At 36.8% G+C, this 20,850-nt stretch overlaps 2 protein-coding genes and 1 long non-coding RNA gene across 4 annotated transcripts in view; 1 reads left to right on the top strand and 2 right to left on the bottom strand.

The window, feature by feature from the left end:
- The first annotated feature begins 293 nt into the window (after positions 1-293).
- BckdhB (Branched chain keto acid dehydrogenase E1 subunit beta) lies at positions 294-3,654 on the top strand. The gene is made up of 6 exons (XM_017163503.3): positions 294-592; positions 650-727; positions 2,595-2,841; positions 2,902-3,120; positions 3,175-3,267; positions 3,328-3,654. Exons 1-6 carry the CDS (start codon positions 369-371, stop codon positions 3,553-3,555), a joined length of 1,089 nt encoding a protein of 362 aa, XP_017018992.1. The 5' UTR covers positions 294-368; the 3' UTR covers positions 3,556-3,654.
- A 1,907-nt stretch (positions 3,655-5,561) lies between these two features.
- hrm (solute carrier family 16 member hermes) overlaps positions 5,562-20,850 on the bottom strand; it is a 51,420-nt gene continuing 36,131 nt past the window's right edge. Inside the window, exons 3-6 of one of the 2 annotated variants that reach the window (XM_041777436.2) lie at positions 18,848-18,949; positions 7,722-7,949; positions 7,535-7,661; positions 5,562-7,473 (exon numbers count right to left, since the gene is read on the bottom strand). In XM_041777436.2, coding sequence (XP_041633370.1) covers positions 5,943-7,473; positions 7,535-7,661; positions 7,722-7,949; positions 18,848-18,944 — 1,983 coding nt within the window. In that variant the 5' untranslated portion in view covers positions 18,945-18,949 and the 3' untranslated portion in view covers positions 5,562-5,942. Of the gene's footprint in view, positions 7,474-7,534; positions 7,662-7,721; positions 7,950-18,847; positions 18,951-20,850 lie in introns of both variants that reach the window. The other variant, XM_041777437.2, reaches the window with a different exon arrangement.
- On the bottom strand, positions 11,123-12,337 carry LOC138928121 (uncharacterized). The gene is made up of 4 exons (XR_011444585.1): positions 12,159-12,337; positions 11,871-12,100; positions 11,695-11,811; positions 11,123-11,635 (listed from the first exon to the last, which is right to left on the bottom strand). It is a non-coding gene; the product is annotated as an uncharacterized lncRNA (long non-coding RNA).

The following is a 20,850-nucleotide window of genomic DNA, read 5'->3' as shown; positions in this document are numbered from 1 at the left end:
TAAACAGCCAAAATAGTTGATAAACTTCAGCCATCATTGTTTACGTGTTCATGAGCCACAGCTGATCGATCAGCTGTTCGGATGCGGATGCACTTTGACGCAGCTCTGAGGGAACACGAGTTTCGCATCTGCAAAAAATCCCAACCGACAGTATTATGATCAGTTTATTAAACGGACGGTGAATGCGGTTTGATGCTCTGTGGGAAGACCCTATTAGGTAACAAAAAAATTACGATACAAATATTTATTCTGACAAAAATCGATGTATCGATATATTGATATTTTCATATATTTTTCACATCTCTGATGCAATTTCGTGGATTTAATATTTACGCAATAGTAATTACAAATATATTTTGTATTTAAAAATGATTGTTCCTCAAATATTGCGTGGCCGGCTTACTACACTGCGGCCCAATGTGAGCGCCCTTTTTTTGTCGCGGTCTCATTTTACGTATTATCCAACCTCCTCGAGTTCCGGAAAAAAAATGAATATGTTTAACGCCATTAATAATGCAATGGATCTTGCGCTAGAAAATGATAATTCAGCATTGTTGTTTGGTGAGGATGTGGGCTTCGGTGGAGTTTTTAGGTAAAATGAACGAATAATTACGCTTAATACAAATATTTATGTATGTGTTTTCAACAGGTGCTCTGTTAATCTACGAGATAAGTACGGAAAGAACAGAGTTTTTAACACACCGTTATGTGAACAGGGAATTGCTGGGTACGTTATAAAAGTTATATCCATATGTATATATACATACAAACATATACAGTGGATCGCAGCTTATTTCGTGCAGTCAAGAAACGAAAATTTAAAACGTCCCTGTGGCTAAACGATTGAAGATAATCCAAATATTTAAACGCAGTACTTTTAGTACTTGTACTAACATTTATACTGAACAAAGACAATCTTCCTAATTATAAAAACGATTTTGTATTTTAATAAAAACTAATTTGAGGGCTTTTTTCATGCCGCAGCTTATTTCGTGCACTTCGTTTGATTCAACTTATTTTTATTAATTTAATATAAACAATTTTATGTGACCTCTTATTTTATTCTGAATACCTTTCAGATGATGTTTCAATTGAATTAACTAGTTTTTTTAATGTTTCTAGATTAATTTTAATCAATTCCTCTAAGGCACTACTTTTTTGATAATTTTGGTCAAAACTTTTAATTTTTGGGATGGCTAGTCCAATATTTGCTAAAAATTTTAAATAATGATTATGTCTGGGTGACATTGATGTTGTTTTTTTGTCATTAGGACCGTTTTGTGTGAGCTAAAGCTTCCGAAAGTCCGATAAGTAGTAGAGACCGCTGTACTAATAGTTTTGCAAACTATCCCGTGTGACCACGTTTTCTACATTTTGAAAGAAGTTAACATTTTATATTGAAGGGAACATATTGGTTTCCAAGATCCTGCCAAAAAAAATTTGGTTTCCTACTCTACAGGAAGCCATTTAGGCCCAAATAAGACACGATCGCCGCCTTGCTTCAGAGTAGCTTGCAAGTGTTTGGTTTCTAGCTCAATATTGGGTCTCCGCCAATAATTTATACTGTCATCAGGATTAAATTAGTTAAACTTTTACTTATTGGTAAAGATAAAAACATTCCAAAAGAAAATCGGACGAATTATAAGCTCCTATGAAAAGTTTTGATGTTGCTCCTGTGCTGGTTTCCTTATAAATGGCTCTTTTCATACTACTAGAGCCTTATAGATGTATTTTTGCAACAAGAGGCGTATTAAATCGGCACTACACTTGTTTCTTATTTCGTGCTCTATCTATATAACAAATTTGGCAGACGTTTGTTAATGATTTCACTTTTTTTTTGGTCCATGTAATGAACTTAATGTTCACTGAAAAATGTATTCGGTGCATTTCGGCCCTTATGTTTGGCCCAATCTTCACGGACAAACGATTAATTTATGTTTTTATATATGTGCGATTTAAGAATAACATTTTCGTAGTACCACGGTGATTTTTTTTCTGTCTTAAATTGAAAGAGAACTAATTATCGTATTTTAATAGAAATTCGCGATCCTATTTTACTTATTTCCCCATAACTTCATATTTTAGTGTGATCAGGCCAAGAAACTTTTAAAATATACATAAGCTACCAATACCAAAGCCAAAATAAAAAAAAAAATTAAAAATTAAGCCAAAAATTCATTGTTTCTTACATTTTAACTAGCTGCACGAAATAAGCTGCGGCGTGAAAAAAGGTCATAAATTTGTTTTTTTAATATTATTGTTTGTTCTTATTAATTGGGAAGATATTTTTTTTTAATTTAAAATGTAGGATATCTGATTCAAAACACTGCATTTAAATTGTTTCGATATCTCTTATGGTAGAGCAGCAGTGATGATTTATACTTTAGTTTCTTGACTGCACGAAATAAGCTGCGATCCACTGTATATACATAGAATGTATTATTCTTGTTGCATTCGTTCTTTTTGCTCAGCACTAACGGACATTTCTCATGGGTTTTTCGCATTGATGCATTTTAGATTTGATCAAGGTTATAACATATGCATTTACATATTACCTTCACTTCGTCCTATTAAATTTGTTTTTTCTCCTACAGTTTTGCTATCGGAGTTGCCAATACTGGAGTCACTGCAATAGCTGAAATTCAATTTGCAGATTACATATTTCCCAGTTTTGATCAGATAGTGAATGAAGCTGCAAAATATCGGTATCGTAGTGGGGGCCTCTTTGACTGTGGATCACTAACTTTTCGAGTTCCTTGTGGTGCTGTTGGTCATGGTGCACTCTACCACTCTCAAAGTCCAGAAGCATACTTTGCTCACACCCCAGGTCTTCGCATAGTGGTAGTTACACAGATCGCCTCTAATAATATAATATTTATATACTATTAAATGTATTATTAGATTCCTCGGGGACCGGTCAAGGCTAAAGGACTGCTTCTAGCCTGTGTTCGTGATCCTAATCCATGTATTGTTTTTGAACCTAAGACATTATACCGAGCTGCTGTTGAGGAAGTACCACTGGATTATTACACATCAGACCTCGGAAAAGCTGACGTTTTGTGTGAAGGAAAAGATGTCACACTCATTGGCTGGGGCACGCAAGTCCATGTGCTATTAGAAGTAAGTCACACAAATGTTTCCTTTTTCTTTTTTAAAATTATTATTTTGTTTTAGGTTGCTAACCTAGCAAAAGAAAAACTTGGTGTTGACTGTGAAGTTATAGATTTGGTATCTATTTTGCCATGGGACACTGATGCTGTTTGTAAAGTATGTTATTAACAGTATTACTGTAGCTATCATTAATTTACATATATCCTTTAATTATAGTCGGCGAAAAAAACTGGGCGAGTAATAATAGCACATGAAGCCCCTTACACTCAGGGATTTGGGTCAGAGATAGCTGCGTACATTCAAGAAAAGTGTTTCTTACATCTTGAAGCCCCAGTTAAACGTGTGACTGGATGGGATACTCCATTTCCGCATGTCTTCGAACCCTTTTATTTGCCTGATAAACACCGTTGCTTATCAGCTGTACAAGACATAATGCTGTTTTAAAAATTATATATAGATTTAAAATGAGCAAATTGCAATTTCATACGAAACGGATGCATTTATTATCAAATTGAGTACCGCTTAATAAAAAATCAACTCTGAGATATGGCTATTTATGATTTTTGAAGATTGTCGGTTCTATTTTTATGAAAATCACACAACTATACAGGGTGAATAAATAACCCGAAATAACATTTTTGATCATCACTTTTTAAGGAACTGTATTTGAGAGAAAATGCAGATACACATATATTAAATAGGTATTGTGTTAACATATATTCAGCCGGTTTCGAAGTGGCTTCCTTGGGCTGCGATGCAGAGCCCTAAACGTTTCTGGAAATTTAGCGCAATGGGCCGCAGGTCTTCTTCCGATAATCGATCCCATTCTTGGAGCAATGATTGCTTCAGCGCCTCCAAACTTATGTGGCGTTTAGCACATGCCCTGGGCTCCCAAATAGACCACACACTGTAGTCCATCGGATTAAGATCTGGCGAGTAAGGTGGCCATTCACTGGATGTAATAAAGTCCGGAAAATTGGCTTTGCACCAGTCCTGAGTCAATTTGGCTCTATGGGCTGCCGCTGAATCCTGTTGAAACGTCCACTCCGTATCACCGAAGTGCTGCTGGGCCCAAGGAAGCACAACAGTTTCCAAAATGTTCCGGCGCACAGTAGCGCCTCTCGAACAATTAGCGTTGCAAAAATCGAAAATGTCATGTTCACAAAATACTTATTCGACAGAAAATTTCCCAAGGATTCAGAATCTGCAATAAAATCTATTTTAAGATTTTTTTTGTAGAAGATATGGGCATTCAAAGTTGAACTGTCTTTCGTTTTTTGCATCATACCAAAAAAAAAAGGGGTAAGTTGGTCGACTTTCAGGTAATATTACACAAAAACTTTAAATTATAGATACATTCATAAACTGTTAATTAACGAAAAAAAAAACACTTTGGTTTGTGCTTGTACAGGTAAATCGCTACCTGCCAGGTGTCCATTATTTTCACCATTTTCTGGCTAAAGTAGTCTATAACTTCTGAAGCTGCCCAGAGCCGGCAACTACACTATGACTACGCACTGCGTGTATCTTTCCTGAACCAGAATCCGGACGCGGACTATCCAGCTGAGACTCTGGCATTGCGAAGCAAAAAACCGAAACAACTCAGGGTAAAAAAACCAAAACACCGACATAATTTAATAAAAAGCCAACAAAAAAATACTAACTGTAGCGTTCACGGTTCTGTGGCGGTTAAACAGAATAAAAAAAAAATTTTTTTCAGTTTTCAAATTATTTTTATTTAAGCAAATACGTTAAAATAAAGATAAAAAATTAAATAAACAATATTTGTAAAAAATTGTCTTCATTGAGGAAAAAAATTTTCTTCACTTTGATACCCTTTAAAAGGGCGAATGAGTGGGCGTGGCAGATTTTCCAATACAAATTTTACGACAATTACCTATCAAATGGCGTTTAAATTATTTAGTTATCTTGTTTTGTTCAAACGTTATGATTTTTGCAACGTAAAATGAGAAAAGGCGCTACTGTGCGTCGTCGTAGTTAGTTCTTGTTTTTCCGTTTATGTAATAATTCCCATTTTGAGAAGTTTTTCTGTTATTTCGTTGTTTTTCGTTTGCAGTTTTGATGTTGGGTCCTTCCTTAATGTCTTGTAAGTTCTCAAATCGTTCAGAATATCCTTAATTTTCCTGTTGTAGTCGTCCATTTCCATTGCTACCGTTTTATTTCCCTTGTCTGAAGTTAAAATCCTAATGTTGTTATTTTGACCAAAAGCTGGCTCAACAACACATAAATAAAGGAAAGGTCGCCTAAAAACCACAACTAAATATATAAAATATAAACAAAAAATGTTTAAAGCAACCAAATGCAATTCGTTTATGGTATAAGTTTCGGTGTTAATTAAAAAATGTAATTTTCGTCTTCTATTAAACCTATTAAGCTCGAACATGGTAATATCTATTTGAGTAATCCTTTCGCATTAACAACAAAGAGGGTTGAATTTTTATTATATATATATTTTTTTTTTCATAATTATTTTACATATTGTTTGGCATTTTATAGAAAAAATAGTTATAAAATCTTTTTTTTTTAATTTATTGATTTTTATACTGTCTAAACTATTATATTATTAGTATTAAGTAAACAATAGGTGTGGTAATTATACAATGTTATAGTTACAACTTAACAGTAAGACAAAGCTACTGGAAGTAACAATTAAACAGCGGTCAAAACGTTTAGTTTTTATAGTTCTCGCCGGTAAACGCATATACACGTATGTATCTTCATCACTGTTTGTACGCCATTTGAAGCCTAATAACTAATTGTAGTTGTACGTTTTTTTTTGATACAGTTAGTGTTTCTTGCCTGATCTTTATTTAGTAGCTATCGACAGCCTCTTCATCGATTTGCAGAGTATCGAGTTTCCTTTCTTGTTTAGCCTTTCGGCGATTTATCCATGGCATAAAGCTCCAAAGGCTGGCCCCAGCCAACAACGTCAGTCCTAAAGCATGGAAGAGCGGATTATAATCATTGACCGCCTCAAACCAGAAGTTACAAAGCGGCGGCCCAACCAACTGCAGCAAGCCATTAACGAAAAGGCTGATGCCATATGATGACGTTAATCGTTCAGTACCTAACATATCTGCCATGATCACAGCCGTTATTCCCACGTAGATTCCAGAAGCAAGGCCGAACAGAGCGCACCAGAAACAAACTGAGCCGTAAGACCATGCAAATGGTAATAATGCAAGGGAAAGACCCGATATAGACAAGCCTCCAACAAAGTACCACGTCTTTGGTATGTAGCCCATGTCAGAAAGTGCTGAGCCTCCAATACGACCAATAAGATCCGTGGCGGAAACAACTGATAGCAGGTACGCTGATAATGATTTGTTAAAACCTCTGGCTTCACCAAAACTTGGAAGCAATATGATAAAATTCGTGTAGCTGATGGCATTTGTCGAATTAGAGATAAGTATGACTAAGTACATCGGGTCCCTTAGCAAGCTCAGATCAAAAAACTTGGAGCGTTGTGGTGCTTGAGCCTTGCCTCCAGCTTCATCAGTGGCCCTGGATGTTTCTGGACACGTTGAGTCTCCTGCCACGCCTCCTCCGCCGTTACTGCCCATTGAACGAAGAGACATGTGCGAGGAAAATTCCTTTGGCTGGAATGACAAAGTACTTCCGTGATATGGTGTGCTGATGTACAAAAAGCTACTAGTTGATGGAGAACGCTTAGATAATCTCGACTTTGAGGAATTTCTTAGAGAGAGTTTGTTTGAACTAGAGCGACTCTCTGGTACAGCATACAAAGAAGATTGAGAGTTTAGTTGCCCGGGTGTAAACGTCTGATTCCTTTGCGGCAACCTCACAGGGGTACTTATCTTTCGAGTTCGAGGCTGGAATTCATCACCAGACTTTGAGTAACTTTGAACCACAGCTGCGGAAGCACTACGAACGAACAGCTGCTTCTCATCGTCGGGTAGATACAGGGGGGAAGGCGGTGAGTTATGGGGTAGTAGGTTCTTATCAGCTTGCTCCTGGCCAACTACGTTCTCGTCGACATTCTCGAATTTCATCACAATTCCAATGTCCTCTTCTTCAGGTATGTCCTCCAGAGCCTGACGGGCACGTAGAACACGTACCATGTGCTGCTCCACAGGCTCATAAAACAGCGCAGCTACAAAAACATTAAGGGTGATGCCTCCCATTATGAGACAGGATCCATGGTAACCGTAGGTCTCAAGTAACCAACGAAGAAGGGGGGGAAGAATAATGCTGCCAAGAGCACTGCCTGAGATGCACAGACCATTGGCCAATCCGCGTAACTTTGCAAAGTATGAAGTCACAATATACACTGTTGGTGGGAAGGAAAGACCAGCACCAATTCCTACAAGCACGCCGTAACTGAAAAACAAAGGGTCATAAATAACATTAAAGCCCTTACTTCTATGGTATAATTAATTACCTGATATACAGGTACCCAATCGATGATGCCCAGAATGAGAGTATCATACCTAATGATGCGGACGCTCCGCCCAGAAGAGTGACGGTTCGATATGAATATTTAACAGAAAGGATACTTGACACAGGACCTGTTAATTACAATTTCAAAACGTAAGACTTGACTAGTCCAGAACAAAATTTAAACTTACCCAATGAACTGTAGAGAAAGTAGCACAACGCTGGTATCCATGAAGCCTTTGTAGGCGATGAATTGAAGGCTTCAGTGAATTCAACGAACAGAACACCGAAACTTTTGATCGTGCCAGGAATGAGGATATTTGTCAAACACGATCCTAAAAGCACTAGCCAACCCCAGCCGCCATCAGGTGGTACCAAGTCATATTCACTGTCATCATTTTTTTTGTTGAATAAGCTAACTGTGGAAAGATTAGAGATTATATAACTGCATTTTTATAAATATATAAATATAGAATATATCAATATATGTGTATGTGCTCATGTTATGGCAAAGTTAATTTAATAAAACAGATCGACAAAATTCTATCCTTTTTTTGCACGGTGACTAATGGCGACTGCTTGTAAAAGATCTTTGTCTGAATATTGCTAATTCGAAAACAAAAAGTTTCCATCGCGTACAAATTTTTAAAAAATCGCGGTCAAAGTATGAAAAACAGATGGTTTTGGCACTTTTAAAAACCTTATGAAATGCTAACCGTGCGTTGGGCTTAATGAAAGCCGTTATATTATTTTTCAGAACTTTCTTTTTACATATTTTTGCTATGTTGTAGCCCTAATAGTTAAAAAATGTTTGTGAAAGTCTCGGATATATCGTTACTGAAATCTAAGTTCCCATTCTATATCCAAGACACTCACTATATCTTCTTATATTGTAGGTCTACAAAATAGGAAAAAAAAATCTGACAAATGGCAGCTATAAGATATAGTCGTCCGATATTCATAAAATTAAAACCGAAATTCTGAAATAATAAAAAATGGTCATATCTCAAAAATGATGAAAATATGTCGAAAATAGCCAAGTCATCTTTATACCCTTGCAGGGTATTATAATTTCAGTCAGGAGTTTGCAACGCAGTGAAGGAGACGTTTCCGACCCTATAAAGTATATATATTCTTGATCAGCATCAACAGCCGAGTCGATCTAGCCATGTCCGTCTGTCCGTCTGTCTGTCTGTCTGTCTGTCTGTTTCTACGCAAACTAGTCCCTCAGTTTTAAAGCTATCTGAATGAAACTTTGCATATAGTCTTCTATATGCTCTCACTGCTATATATGTCGGAACGGGCCGGATCGGACGACTATATCATATAGCTGCCATACAAATGTTCGATAAATTTTTAGAAGAAAAATTATAACTTAGCTGTTTTTCAACATATGTGCACTATTTTTTACATATGACCATTTTATATTATTTCTGAATTTTGGTAAAAATTTTATGAAAATCGGACGACTATATCATATAGCTGCCATAGGAACGATCAGGAAATTAATAGAAAAAAAATTATAACTTCGTTGTTTTTCAAACTATTTTTATCTACTCTGAGATATAAGCTTATTTTATTAGTTCAGAATTTTGGTATAAATTTTATGAAAATCGGACAACTATATCATATAGCTGCCATATAAACCGATCGGTAGGTGTAGGGAAAATGTAAAACTGGGAATGTAAAACTGTAACTGTCAAACTCTCAACATAATAAGTATAGGTAAAATGCAATGAAATAATATCTGCAAGGGTATACAAACTTCGGCGTGCCGGAGTTAGCTTCCTTTCTCGTTTTTTTTTTTTTTTTTAATTTGAAACAGTCAAGTTATAATTTTGTTCTAAAAATGTCTCGAACATTTGTATGGCAGCTATATGATATAGTCGTCCGATCCGGCCCGTTCCGACATATATAGCAGTGAGAGCATATAGAAGACTATATGCAAAGTTTCATTCAGATAGCTTTAAAACTGAGGGACTAGTTTGCGTAGAAACAGACGGACGGACAGACGGACATGGCTAGATCGACTCGACTGTTGATGCTGATCAAGAATATATATACTTTATAGGGTCGGAAACGTCTCCTTCACTGCGTTGCAAACTTCTGACTGAAATTATAATACCCTGCAAGGGTATAAAAAGTAAGCAAAAAAAATCCTACGTGTGTCGATAGACAAAGGTATTTTGGATATACTGTCAAAATTTCAGATCGATCGGTTGATTTGTTCGAGTTATGTTTCCGGCCAACTCCAAAAAAAGTGGTTTTGAGAAAAGCGCGTTTAAAGTTAAAATCGTATATAGATACATGTGAGGCATCGCCGCAGAATGGAAAATTTTTGGTATGTTATTTTTAAGACCCTAAAGAATTATTTAAACGAAAAAAAATGTTCGATTTTTTTTAAAGTTACTCAGATGTCCCCCCTTAAATGGTCAAAATTGACCAAATAATTAATTAGTCCACCGGAATTGGAACTGTGAAATATGTGGCAGCATCTAAAATGCCTAAATGTGACGAACTTAATTTTTGGCACAGTTGGTATGTCTAACTTTGGCACCGTTTTTCTCCATTAAATATTGTGATATTTACATGACACTAATTTTATTTAGATATATTGATCAATTTTTAACTAAATGAACTTAGTTTTATCATTGTATATCATTCCATTAATTTATAAAAATTAAAAAACAAAAAAAAAAAAAATGCTACATATCCCTGAACAAAATTATTGGCACTCTGGGCAAATAGTGAATTATTTTGTGAAAATGTGATCGATCTGTTAACTTTTTTCTTCTGGAAAGCCTTGTTATCTTTATTTAGAATATGCTTGTTGATAAAATTTTAGCTTAAAATCATCGAAGTGCCTATTTTCTAAGCCAAAGTAGCTCATTTTACCAAAATGATGGTAAACTACCGAATCTCAACGGAAAATAGTTTTGTATTTACATAATCAGGGCAAATTAAGTTCATTTAGTTGGAAATTGATCAATATATTTATATAAAACTAGTAAGCCCGGCGAACTCCGTTACGCCACCTTCGGCAAATTATCCGTTTAATTGAGGTGCTCTTTGGTAAACCATATTTTTTGTGATGTGTTGTGGTTAATGGAATTATCTAGAGACCAAATAGCCCCTGGGATGCTAAAATCACCAAGAACTACTAATTAAGTGGTCCCTATCCGAAATTCTTTTAGAGACCAACTGAATAGCGGAAATATGGTTTCAATAAATAGGAAGTTCCGACAATGTAGGAATATAGTCCGATCTAGCCGGTATACTGTGAACAGAGCTTTAAAAACTTCGGAGCTCAGAATCTCCGGCTTTAACCAGGTTTCTGTAAACACAACACTTGGGAAGCAAATGTGACACACAATTTAGGAAGCTTACTGCGAAAGTCTAGCATTTTGATAGGAGATACCAAGGAAGTTTGTAAGTTTTTTGGGACTCAATTGGAAGACGTAGAAGGCGCATTGGTCAAATCGGGCCTAGGAAGAGTAATTCCAACTGTCCTTTTTTTCTCTTTCTTTGCTTTGAATTCATTGACAATCACATGCTTTGGTCAGTTTTGGACAGAGCATAGTTTGTCAAAGAATTCCTCAGGAACATATATTTTGAAAGATGAAACTGTCTCGTTGGTGGTATTGCCATAAGGGGTTTTTTCAAGGCAGGCTGATTATCCGCCTTACCAATTTCCGCCGGTAGTCCGGGCCTGACACCCTGGTAGGGATCTGGGGCTCTGAGAGGACAACTGTTGGGACCCTCCAGTGGACAAAACGGATATGGGCAACACCGGGGGCACGGTCTCACCCGCGACACCTTCGGATAACGAATCTTTTCTAGCACTCTATCTCAGGATTCTTGACATTTGTCCTGAGGTCGATGGTTACTGTTGCTGTTAGGAGCCTGCCACGCTGGTTGGGATCCTCTTAGATGCTGCACACCAGTTGATCTTCGTGTGCTCACGCGTTGTCTCAATCGGTCATTTTCCCTTACTACATTTCGTCTCTCCTCGCTTAAGTTCTGTGAACACACTTGTTGCTGGCACACTTGTTGCATGCCTTGTGCGGAGGCCGATGTTCAAACGTCGTGCTCTAGGCATTTTGAACTATAGGCGAAGTGGTTAATTTAACCTCAAATCCACACAATTTTCACAGTTCAACTTACCAGCTTAAAGACAAATGCTGGTTTCCAATTGAAATGTTAGGAAACGAATACCTTTTTTTTTTTGCAAAACCATGGAAATCGGTTGGTGCGTTCTGGAGTTATGTATATGATATGGGTCTATAGGCAGAGTGGTTAATTTAACCTCAAATCCGCATAATTTACACAGTTCAACTCACCACCTTTTCTGTTGCAATTATTCTTGAAAAATTCCGAAGAAGAGGACACTAAGCTTGCCTCAAATGCTACAAATTCCCAAGGCTCAGATGCACCATTTGTTTTACTAAACCATTCGAAAGTGCCCAATAAGTTAATTAAAATCGGGGACAAAGACAGGCCGGCAATAGCTGAGAATATTTCCACCGCTGGTCCCGATTGGATGGTAATTCTGTCCTATCTTGATCAAGGACTATAGGCAGAGCGGTTAATTTAACCTCTAATCCACATAATTTATACATTACACTCACCACCTTTTCTGTTGTAATTATTCTTGAAAAAGCCGCTGAAATATATGAGGTTAGTCCGAAGAAGAGGACACTAAGCTTCCCTCAAATGCTACAAATTCTCAAGGCTCAGATGCACAATTTGTATTAGTAAACCATTCGAAAGTGCCCAATATTAAATTAATTAAAATCGGGGACGAAGACAGTCCGGCAATAGCTGAAAAAGAATAACTTATTTTTTTTACAGATTCTTCACAATTTCACAAAATTTGTTTTGTTTTGTTTCATAAAATAAACTGAGTAGAGAATTACGGCATGCTATGTATCAGTAATGGCCTTTATGCAAAAATGACTTTCCCGCTTTTCTGTTGCAATTTTTCCTCAATTTTCTTTACTGATTATATCAGGAATTCCGAGACCTTTCCAACGAATGCAAAACCGTGGAAATCGGTTCGTGCGTTCTGGAGTTATTTGATCCCCGCAGAAAACTCGACTTATTTTTATATAATAGATTTGTTTCATGTAAATATCGCTATATTTAACGGAGAAAAACGGTGCCAAAGTCAGTCAGAACTGTGCCAAAAATTAAGTTCGTCACTGTAGGTATTTCTTATTTTATAAGGTTTTATTCATGTGATTTCCTTTAAAAAAAAAATAAGAAAATTAAAAAAATAAAACGGATGTAAAAATTTTAGTCAATGAATATGTTTTTTTATTATAAATTTTTTTATATATTTTTTTAAGGTTTAAATATATTATATATGTAAGATGGGTTGAAAACATAAATTATATTGATTTTGATTATGTCTTCCGAACATTGTATCTGCCATTTCTCTTCACTTTTGCAGCCAACTTCTTTCCAGCTACAAACTGTGTCTGGCGTATAGCGACTAAATCTCCGACTTTATAATCGAATTCCTGTTTTCGTTTTCGGTCAAAGTTCCTTTTATACAATTCCTTTTTTTATATAAGTTCATATTTATTTATACGTTAATCAACCAATTAAATGGTTATAAAACGTAGGGACTAAAACTAGCAACAAACATAACAAGGATACATAACAGCAAACGATAAACAACAATTTATAAATTACAAAGACATTTTAGTTATTGGTGTAGGACTCGAGGTCTTTGCCTCCCTCTTAACCAAAGGTCACCTGGATGCCGTCTCTTCTGCCATCGTCTGGTCATGGAAATGGCCAATGATGCCGCTAGGTGGTTGGTGTGGGCTAGAAGCCGTTCATTGTATCGACTTGAGTGCCTGTTGATATGCTCCCCCACTGTTAGCATTTTATATTTTAGAGAATGTTATGGCTGGTATACGATTCCTGTGCTCGTTGAATCTCAATCTTTGCATCTTTTTCTAACTTCCCTGCTTCTTTTTCAAAAATCTGCACAAACACCAATATGAATTTGAAAGCCTTTTGATTCTCGTCCTAGCAAAGCCAAAAATTAAATTTCGTCTCAAAATGTGTTGCCGCACACATACACACAAAACCCACTTACACTTATGCATTGTGTGGGTAATAAACGAAATCTAAAAATAGAACAAGCAAATCATTCCCCGTTTCCCCTCGCCGACAAGCGTAAAGCAGGCAAAGCATGCCAGATGCGCTCTCTATATAGTTCTATACTCTTTGGTAATACCTACCCGGGTTCTAGGGTTAGTTAAAGATGGTAAGTTGATTAGAAGGAGTCTATTAGAATACGATGTGGTAACCTCAGGATTTCATCCCAGTTTAAGCCACGTAAAGCGAACAGTAAAAAAGTTCTTTTGAACCGATTCTATGCGCTTACTATGGGCTCCAAACGCAGGATCCATATTCTAAGATAGGACGAACAAGTGAAGTATATAACGTTTTTGTAACATAAGGGTCATTAAATTCCTTCGACCACCGTTTAATGAAACCAAGCACACCCCTGGCTTTATTCACTATGCACGAAATATGATCGATAAAGTCGAGTTTAGGATCCAGACGGACACCTAAATCATCAACTATATTAATTTTTTCCAAAGAGCAGGCGTTTAGCGTATAAGTTGCAGGCTTAAGAGTGACACGGGAGAATGTCATTAGCTTGCACTTAGAGCCGTCTAAGTTTAATAAGTTCACGCAGCACCATGTTTGAAAATTGTTAAGATCTGTCTGTAAGTCTGATTGGCAAGTAGCATCGTTATATTGCACACAAAGCTTGACGTCATCAGCATACATAAGTACTCTGGAGTTGGTCAAAACTTCGGGCAGATCGTTGATAAATAATGTAAACAGTAGGGGACCCAAATGACTCCCTTGCGGGACGCCAGATGTAACTCTAAGAACATTATATAGTTTATTTTCGAAAAGGACCTTCTGCGTCCTGCCATTTAGATAACCTGAGATCCAATTAAGAAGATCAGTCGGAAATCCCATAAAATCGAGTTTCCGAACAAGAAGAGAATGGTTAACAGAGTCAAATGCTTTACTAAAATGAGAATAGATTACATCTGTCTGAAAGTTATTCCGGTAGCCCTTTATAATTAAGGATGTGAGCTCAAAAAAATTGGTTGTAATTGACCTTCACTTAATAAAACCATGATAATATGGAGAAATAATTGACCTACACAGGTGCTACAAATGAGGAGAAATGGAATTTTCGAACAGTTTTGGGATGGCCGACAATTTAGGGATTCCTCTATTACTCCGATTTGATACCTTGTTTGTGGAGATGATTCCATCCCAATGAGGGGGAAGCTGGAGATTTTTAAAGATTTCTAATGTAAAGCATTTCAGAAGGGGAAGGCACAGAGCGTCGGCACAATACTTAAGCACACAGCCAGATATTCTAGGTATTCCCACGATAAAAATCTGAAAAATTCATTAAAAAAAAAACGCTGCAAAAAAAGGAAGAAGAACTTTTTCCCTCGTCGTTTTTGCGGGTACTGACATAACGAAAATGATACTTGCGGAAATTGTAAGGCGTTGCCGGAACAAGAAAGTAAACAGTTGAGATTTAATTAATTTCAATTATTCTTACAGGCATTATGGAGGGACATTTGAAAGAAAAAAATAATTGTAAGATCGAAAAATTTTCTGCCCGCGAGGAGAAAGTGGCTTTGATAAGTGCGGTCAAGGCGAAGCCCATAATATGGGATTTAACCGACAAAGTGCATTTTATGGCCATATTTATTGTTTACAAACTGCTGTTCATTATTACCCTTTAAATCAGCGATGGGCACGCAGTGGCTCAATTTGCTCACGCTGCTCAAACCGTTATTTTTTTTCGGAGGCGCCAGCATGTCGCACAATTGCAGACGCACAAGTGCAGTGCTCGCGACCAGCGAACCGTGAAGATTTACAAAAACAACCACACTGACCTTTGGCGCAGGTAGCGAGCACATCCCCGCGATCCCGAGTTTGCAACAACAAAACACAAGCGACCGAACTCGCACATCGTCCCAAAAACAAGAACAATTTTAAAGGGACCTGCGCGGCTCGCGTTGACTTCTGCACGTTTTTCTTAGGCGGACATAAATGCACGCAAAAATGGCTGAAGATATTGATCTACTCAAAAAGTTTTTGTCAGTGTATTTTCTCGGCTCGCACATTCTGTGTGTCGCGTGGGTGCGACGCTTCGCAACGCTGGGGGTTGTTGTTGTTTTTTTTTTTTCAGCGAGCTGCTGCTCAAACCGTTAGATCTCGTGCCCATCGCTGCTTTAAATATAGTTTCATGGCTTTTCCGTAATTTATTTGGTCACACTGTTTACCGAGCAAAATATATAGCGATTGTACTATCACCATTGTGACAGAGGATTTTCGTTCTCTCAGTACTAGCCTAGTACTACTAGGCATATGTTACAAAATCCTTATTATATTACAATCTGTTAAGGGGTTATATACAGTTGTACCGCTCAAAAATATGAAGTTTTGTCGATTTTTTTTTGACACCATAAAGAATATTTATTAAAAATGTTTTACCGGCGTTGTTTAGTACATCTTTCTGGGTAATTATTAAAATTTTTTTTATAAAAAAATTTAACTAATTAAAAAGTTATGGCCGAATTCAAATACCCTCTTTTTCCGATAGTGACTTGCGGTGGACATCATATCCCGAGAACGGTTCATCAGAGATCAAAAATTAAAAAAAATTTCGTTAGTATCTTGTATTGTCTAGTCCGTGAACGAAGGATTTGTAAAAATTTTGATTAAAAAAAAAATGGCGACGATTTTAACAAAAAATGGCGAAGATTTTAACAAAAAATGTCCTTTTTAAGGGGTAAAATTTTCCGTTTTTATGCTCTAAAAAAGGAAGTTTTCAAAAAAAAATGAAAATCCTTCGTTCACGGACTAGTTTTTGTGTTAATAAATAAGTGGTCAAAATTTGGTGTCGATCGGATTAATAGTTTTTTAGTAATCGTGTCCACCGCAAAGGTACTTTCGAAAAAAAAAACGATTCTGAGATAATCGCGTTTAAAGTTTCAAGTTTGTTCCGGCCGACGTGCAGGTCGTGCGCTATAAATAGCTTCAACTTCGGTTCTAATGCTCCGATCGTTATGAATTTGAGAGTATTCTCAACAGTATATACTTTAAGAATATGCAATAAAAAAAATCGATTTTTTCGACTATCACAACTGTATATAACCCCTTAAATAAGTACCCGGAAATTCTAATTTTTAGTGTTCCCGCCGAGAACATTTTAAAAAAAAATTCCTAGCTTGGCACAACTGTCAGCAACTATTCTGTCAATTTTTATTGCTTTGCGTTCACGCCAACAAGGCGCTTAATTTCGGGATGTAGTGTGACCCCTCTACCAGCCTCTAATGATCCTGTACGCTCTCTCTTCCTCTCCCTCTCCCGCCGGACTTTCATTCCAATCGGCTCTCCCAAGTTTCAGGTTTAAGTTTCTTTGTATAGTTAGAACCTATCTACTTCTCAATAAATAAACATCCCGACGAACGTCACTCTTATAGTGCATTTCAGATTAAAGTAAAACTATAACTCAACAGCGGTAGAAGTGAGAAGTCTTATTTTCAATTATTCTTTTACCAATTTAAAATAAGAATTATTACTAGGTTAGGTTAGGTTATTTCGGACGACTCCCACAAAGGCACGCATAGACCAATATGGCCCTAAATTGTCCGGGAAATTTCTGGATGGACCTAGAGTCTATTTATGCGATTTTCGAGGCCCTTGAAGATCAAGGTGTGTTTCGGAAAGGCCAGAAGTTCGCCTGGCTTCCCCCGGGAGGCATCTTCTAGCGATTCCAGAATCTTGCCTTTGTTAGGACCAGACATTTGCAAATGAGATGCTCCAAGGTTTCGGCTGCCTCGAATTTATCACATTTCCGGCATTTGGCGTTGTCGGTAATACCTAGCTTGATTGCATGTGCAGCAGACAGGCATTGATCTGTTAGAATACCCACTAACATTCTGCAGTCCTTCCGCGGAAGATGCAGCACGTAGTGAGTGAGTTTCTCGTTGCGCTCTTTGCACATGATTTTTGATATTCTGCTTTTTGCGCTTGCATCAGCCCGTCCCTCCAGCTCGCTTTGGAAACGTTTTCTGATCTTTCGCTCGCCAATCCGACACCATCCTTTGCAAGCTCGTCCGCGGTCTCGTTAATGTCTATGCCCAGGTGGCTGGAAACCCAGTAGAGTCTCACTGGCAGCCGTGCTTAGACTGTCTAATGACTACCTGCTTGCCAGTACATTTTTGGAACTGTCGGCGAACAAATTGACCGACTTTCCTCTCGAATCTCTTGATTACCGTCTACCACCAGATTGCATAGGAGGGGCGATAGGACCCCAACTTGCGGCGTGCCTTTGTGCGCTCCTCTCAACATCAAGGCGGTGCCCCAATCTGGTTTATTACTCAAGTTGTATATAAAAATTAATTTTTTTTTTTAATTAGAAAAGAATTTTTTTTTTAAGGGGGGACATCTGAGCAATTGGCAAAAAAAAAGCCCATTTTCTAGAATTTTTTTTGGCCAAATGAAAAAGCCAATCGAAAAATTTTAAAGTAGGTTTGATAATGTTATATGTGAAGTACAAAATACATTTTTTTTTAATAAATCGAAAACAAATGGCGGCTGTGCAGCATTTCTTTGTAGGCCCTTTTTTGTTAAAGGGGGATTTTTTCGATATTTTGATTTATAGCAAAATGATGAGTGATTAAATAAAATTGTCAATTTTCATAAAAAAAAAAAACGTCAAAAAATTGTTGATAAAAAAAAGTAAGCAAAAAAAAAAATCCTACTTATGTCGATAGCCATAGGTATTTTGAATATACTGTCAAAATTTCAGATCGATCGGTTAAGATTTGTTCGAGTTATGTTTTCGGCCAGCTCAAAAAAAGTGGTTTTGAGAAAAACGCGTTTAAAGATTTAAAATTGTATATTCCGCAGAATGGAAAATTTCGACACTTAGACACATTTGCCGGACTCTATCTTTTGGTATGTTATTTTTAAGACCCTAAAGAATTTTTTAAGCAAAAAAAAAATTTTCGATTTTTAAAAAAAGTTACTCAGATTTCCCCCCTTAATTTTATTATAAAAACTATAATTGTTACGATCCCAGGCCAAAACGAACAGCATGCCTGTTTTTGTATCGAAGTCGAATTGTATAAATAAATAATTGATTTGCTATATATGTATATGTATATAAATATATTTATATATACCAAAATATATTAGTGTCGAAAAATATGTCTAATTCATGGTTCTTTCCTTGTGTATCACTGACCTGATTTATTGCAAGCTTCATTTGCAGTTCCATTCAATTTACGGTCGCTATGAGATACTTTATTTGACTTTTGTGTACATACATTTTCCTCATGCATGGTCTCTAAAAAGAGAAAAAATATTTCTTGAAATGGTTGTGTGTCAGGAGTCAAGCAAAATATTATATTTTACCGCCAGCTTCACTAAAATAATAAGTAAAAAAAAGTACATTTTGTTCGACTCTGATATAAAACAAAAAGCATTATATAAAAACAGTTAAGTCTCCCCACCTTGTCAATCTTATTTACCTACTATAATGAAAGTGGAAAGGAATGGATATGTGATGCTGTCGTTTGCCCTAATGGGAGATTTTTTCAATAAGAATCGCAGGTGTTGTGAATGTGACGGCAGATGAAATATATGATGAAAATATGTATCTTCTGAATTAAAATTACAACAAGAAAGGAAGCTAACATCAACGCGCCGAAGTTTGTAAACCTTTGCATAATGAAATTGTAACATTAAGAATAGATTCATTGTCTAAATAAAAAAAAACACGACATACATATATAATAATTTTTTACATACATTCAAGTTATAGTTTTACATTTACAGTTCGATTTTTCTCAAAGTTCAGTCCTTCAGATAAACAAGGATGCAGAGAACATCCTTTATCCCAGATTCGGGAAGATAGCGTAGGGCATGGGTAGCGTATACCTGCGCCTTAAAAAGCGCCACCTCGGGGATAAGGATACTCACACCCTGAAGGACCTAGGTCTGGAAACCATCGTGGATGCCGACCGGGAAATGACGCTGGATGAGTCCTGCGAAGGAGAGGACGGTGACCTGACCGTAGTAGTCAACCCGTGGTATGGAGGTGAGCCCAGTACCCATGACACTCAGGGTGCTGCAGCTCAAGCTCCATAAGAGCAAGGTCGCGTCGGCAAAACTCCTAATAGCCATGGAGCAAGGATCCGGCGACATAGCATTGGTCAAGGAGCCATTAATCGCGTCAGGCAATGCCATCGCCAGACTGAAGTTCGCAAATTACAAATTGCTCCATCCACCAACGGTAAGCAGGAATAGAACCGCCGAACTTTTACGGAAGGGTCTACACGCAAAACATTATTATCGTATAATAAATTCAGTTTGGGTAACACAAATTGTCAGAAAATCAATATTTTTACTCGTTTTGCCAATCAATTCCTACATAAAAAAATTGTAAATGCACTCTCAAGTTAATCATAAACATTGACTTAAGGGGGTTTCCTGAATTAGGAGGCAAAAAAAATCGATTTTTTTTTATTGCTTAAATCGATAGATAAACTATCTAAGAATATACCACAAAAATTTTGTTGGGATTTTCCCCCCAACGCAGGTGCATGAGTATCCGGATTAAATAAGTAGACTTTAGCCGTTTCGGATTAATACATATACACACCTGATCATATTAATAGGTTCATACACAAATTATTTAATTATAGATGGTTTTTTCGTACTTTAAGTGTTGACATCCTTAAAATTTTTGGTTATTTGTTATGATCAATATCTGGCCAAACTGTGACAAAGAGTTGAACGAGGGGAATCCCCGAATATCAAAGCTTTTCTATAAATTGTGAGTCAACCACACATTTCGCCTGATCATAATAATAGGTACAGTCTCCGTTTCTCATAAATAACAAGTGAATAATTTTGTAATCAGTGATTTTTTGGCAACTTAAGGTAAATTTCGTATAGCTACTATCAATTAATAGAATTTAATATTTATTTTTTTTAGAAAAAATGGGTCGAAATTCTCATTGTACTAAAGAAGAAGCTCGATTGGTTCTTAGTCTGAGAAAAGATGGCAAATCTTTACGAGCTATTGCCAAATTAATGAAAAGGTCCCATAATTTTGTTAAAAATGCATTAGAAAGGAAACCAAGACAGGAATCCCGTGGAAGGCAAAAAAAAAAAACAACGGAAACGCTTGACCACTACATAGTATCTTTAAGCAAAAAGGACCCATTTAAGTCATCGAAGGCT

Source organism: Drosophila kikkawai, chromosome 2R, assembly GCF_030179895.1.
Source record: "Drosophila kikkawai strain 14028-0561.14 chromosome 2R, DkikHiC1v2, whole genome shotgun sequence".
Classification (NCBI taxonomy): domain Eukaryota; kingdom Metazoa; phylum Arthropoda; class Insecta; order Diptera; family Drosophilidae; genus Drosophila; species Drosophila kikkawai.
Note: the sequence above shows the minus strand (reverse complement) of the source record. Positions and strands in the feature narration are given on the sequence as shown.

Coding starts and splice junctions, on each gene's coding strand:
- BckdhB (XM_017163503.3), top strand. CDS start 369: ATGATTGTTCCTCAAATATTGCGTGGCCGGCTTACTACACTGCGGCCC. Junction 2,842..2,901: donor CCCCAGGTCTTCGCATAGTG/GTAGTTACACAG, acceptor ATGTATTATTAG/ATTCCTCGGGGACCGGTCAA. Junction 3,121..3,174: donor AAGTCCATGTGCTATTAGAA/GTAAGTCACACA, acceptor ATTTTGTTTTAG/GTTGCTAACCTAGCAAAAGA.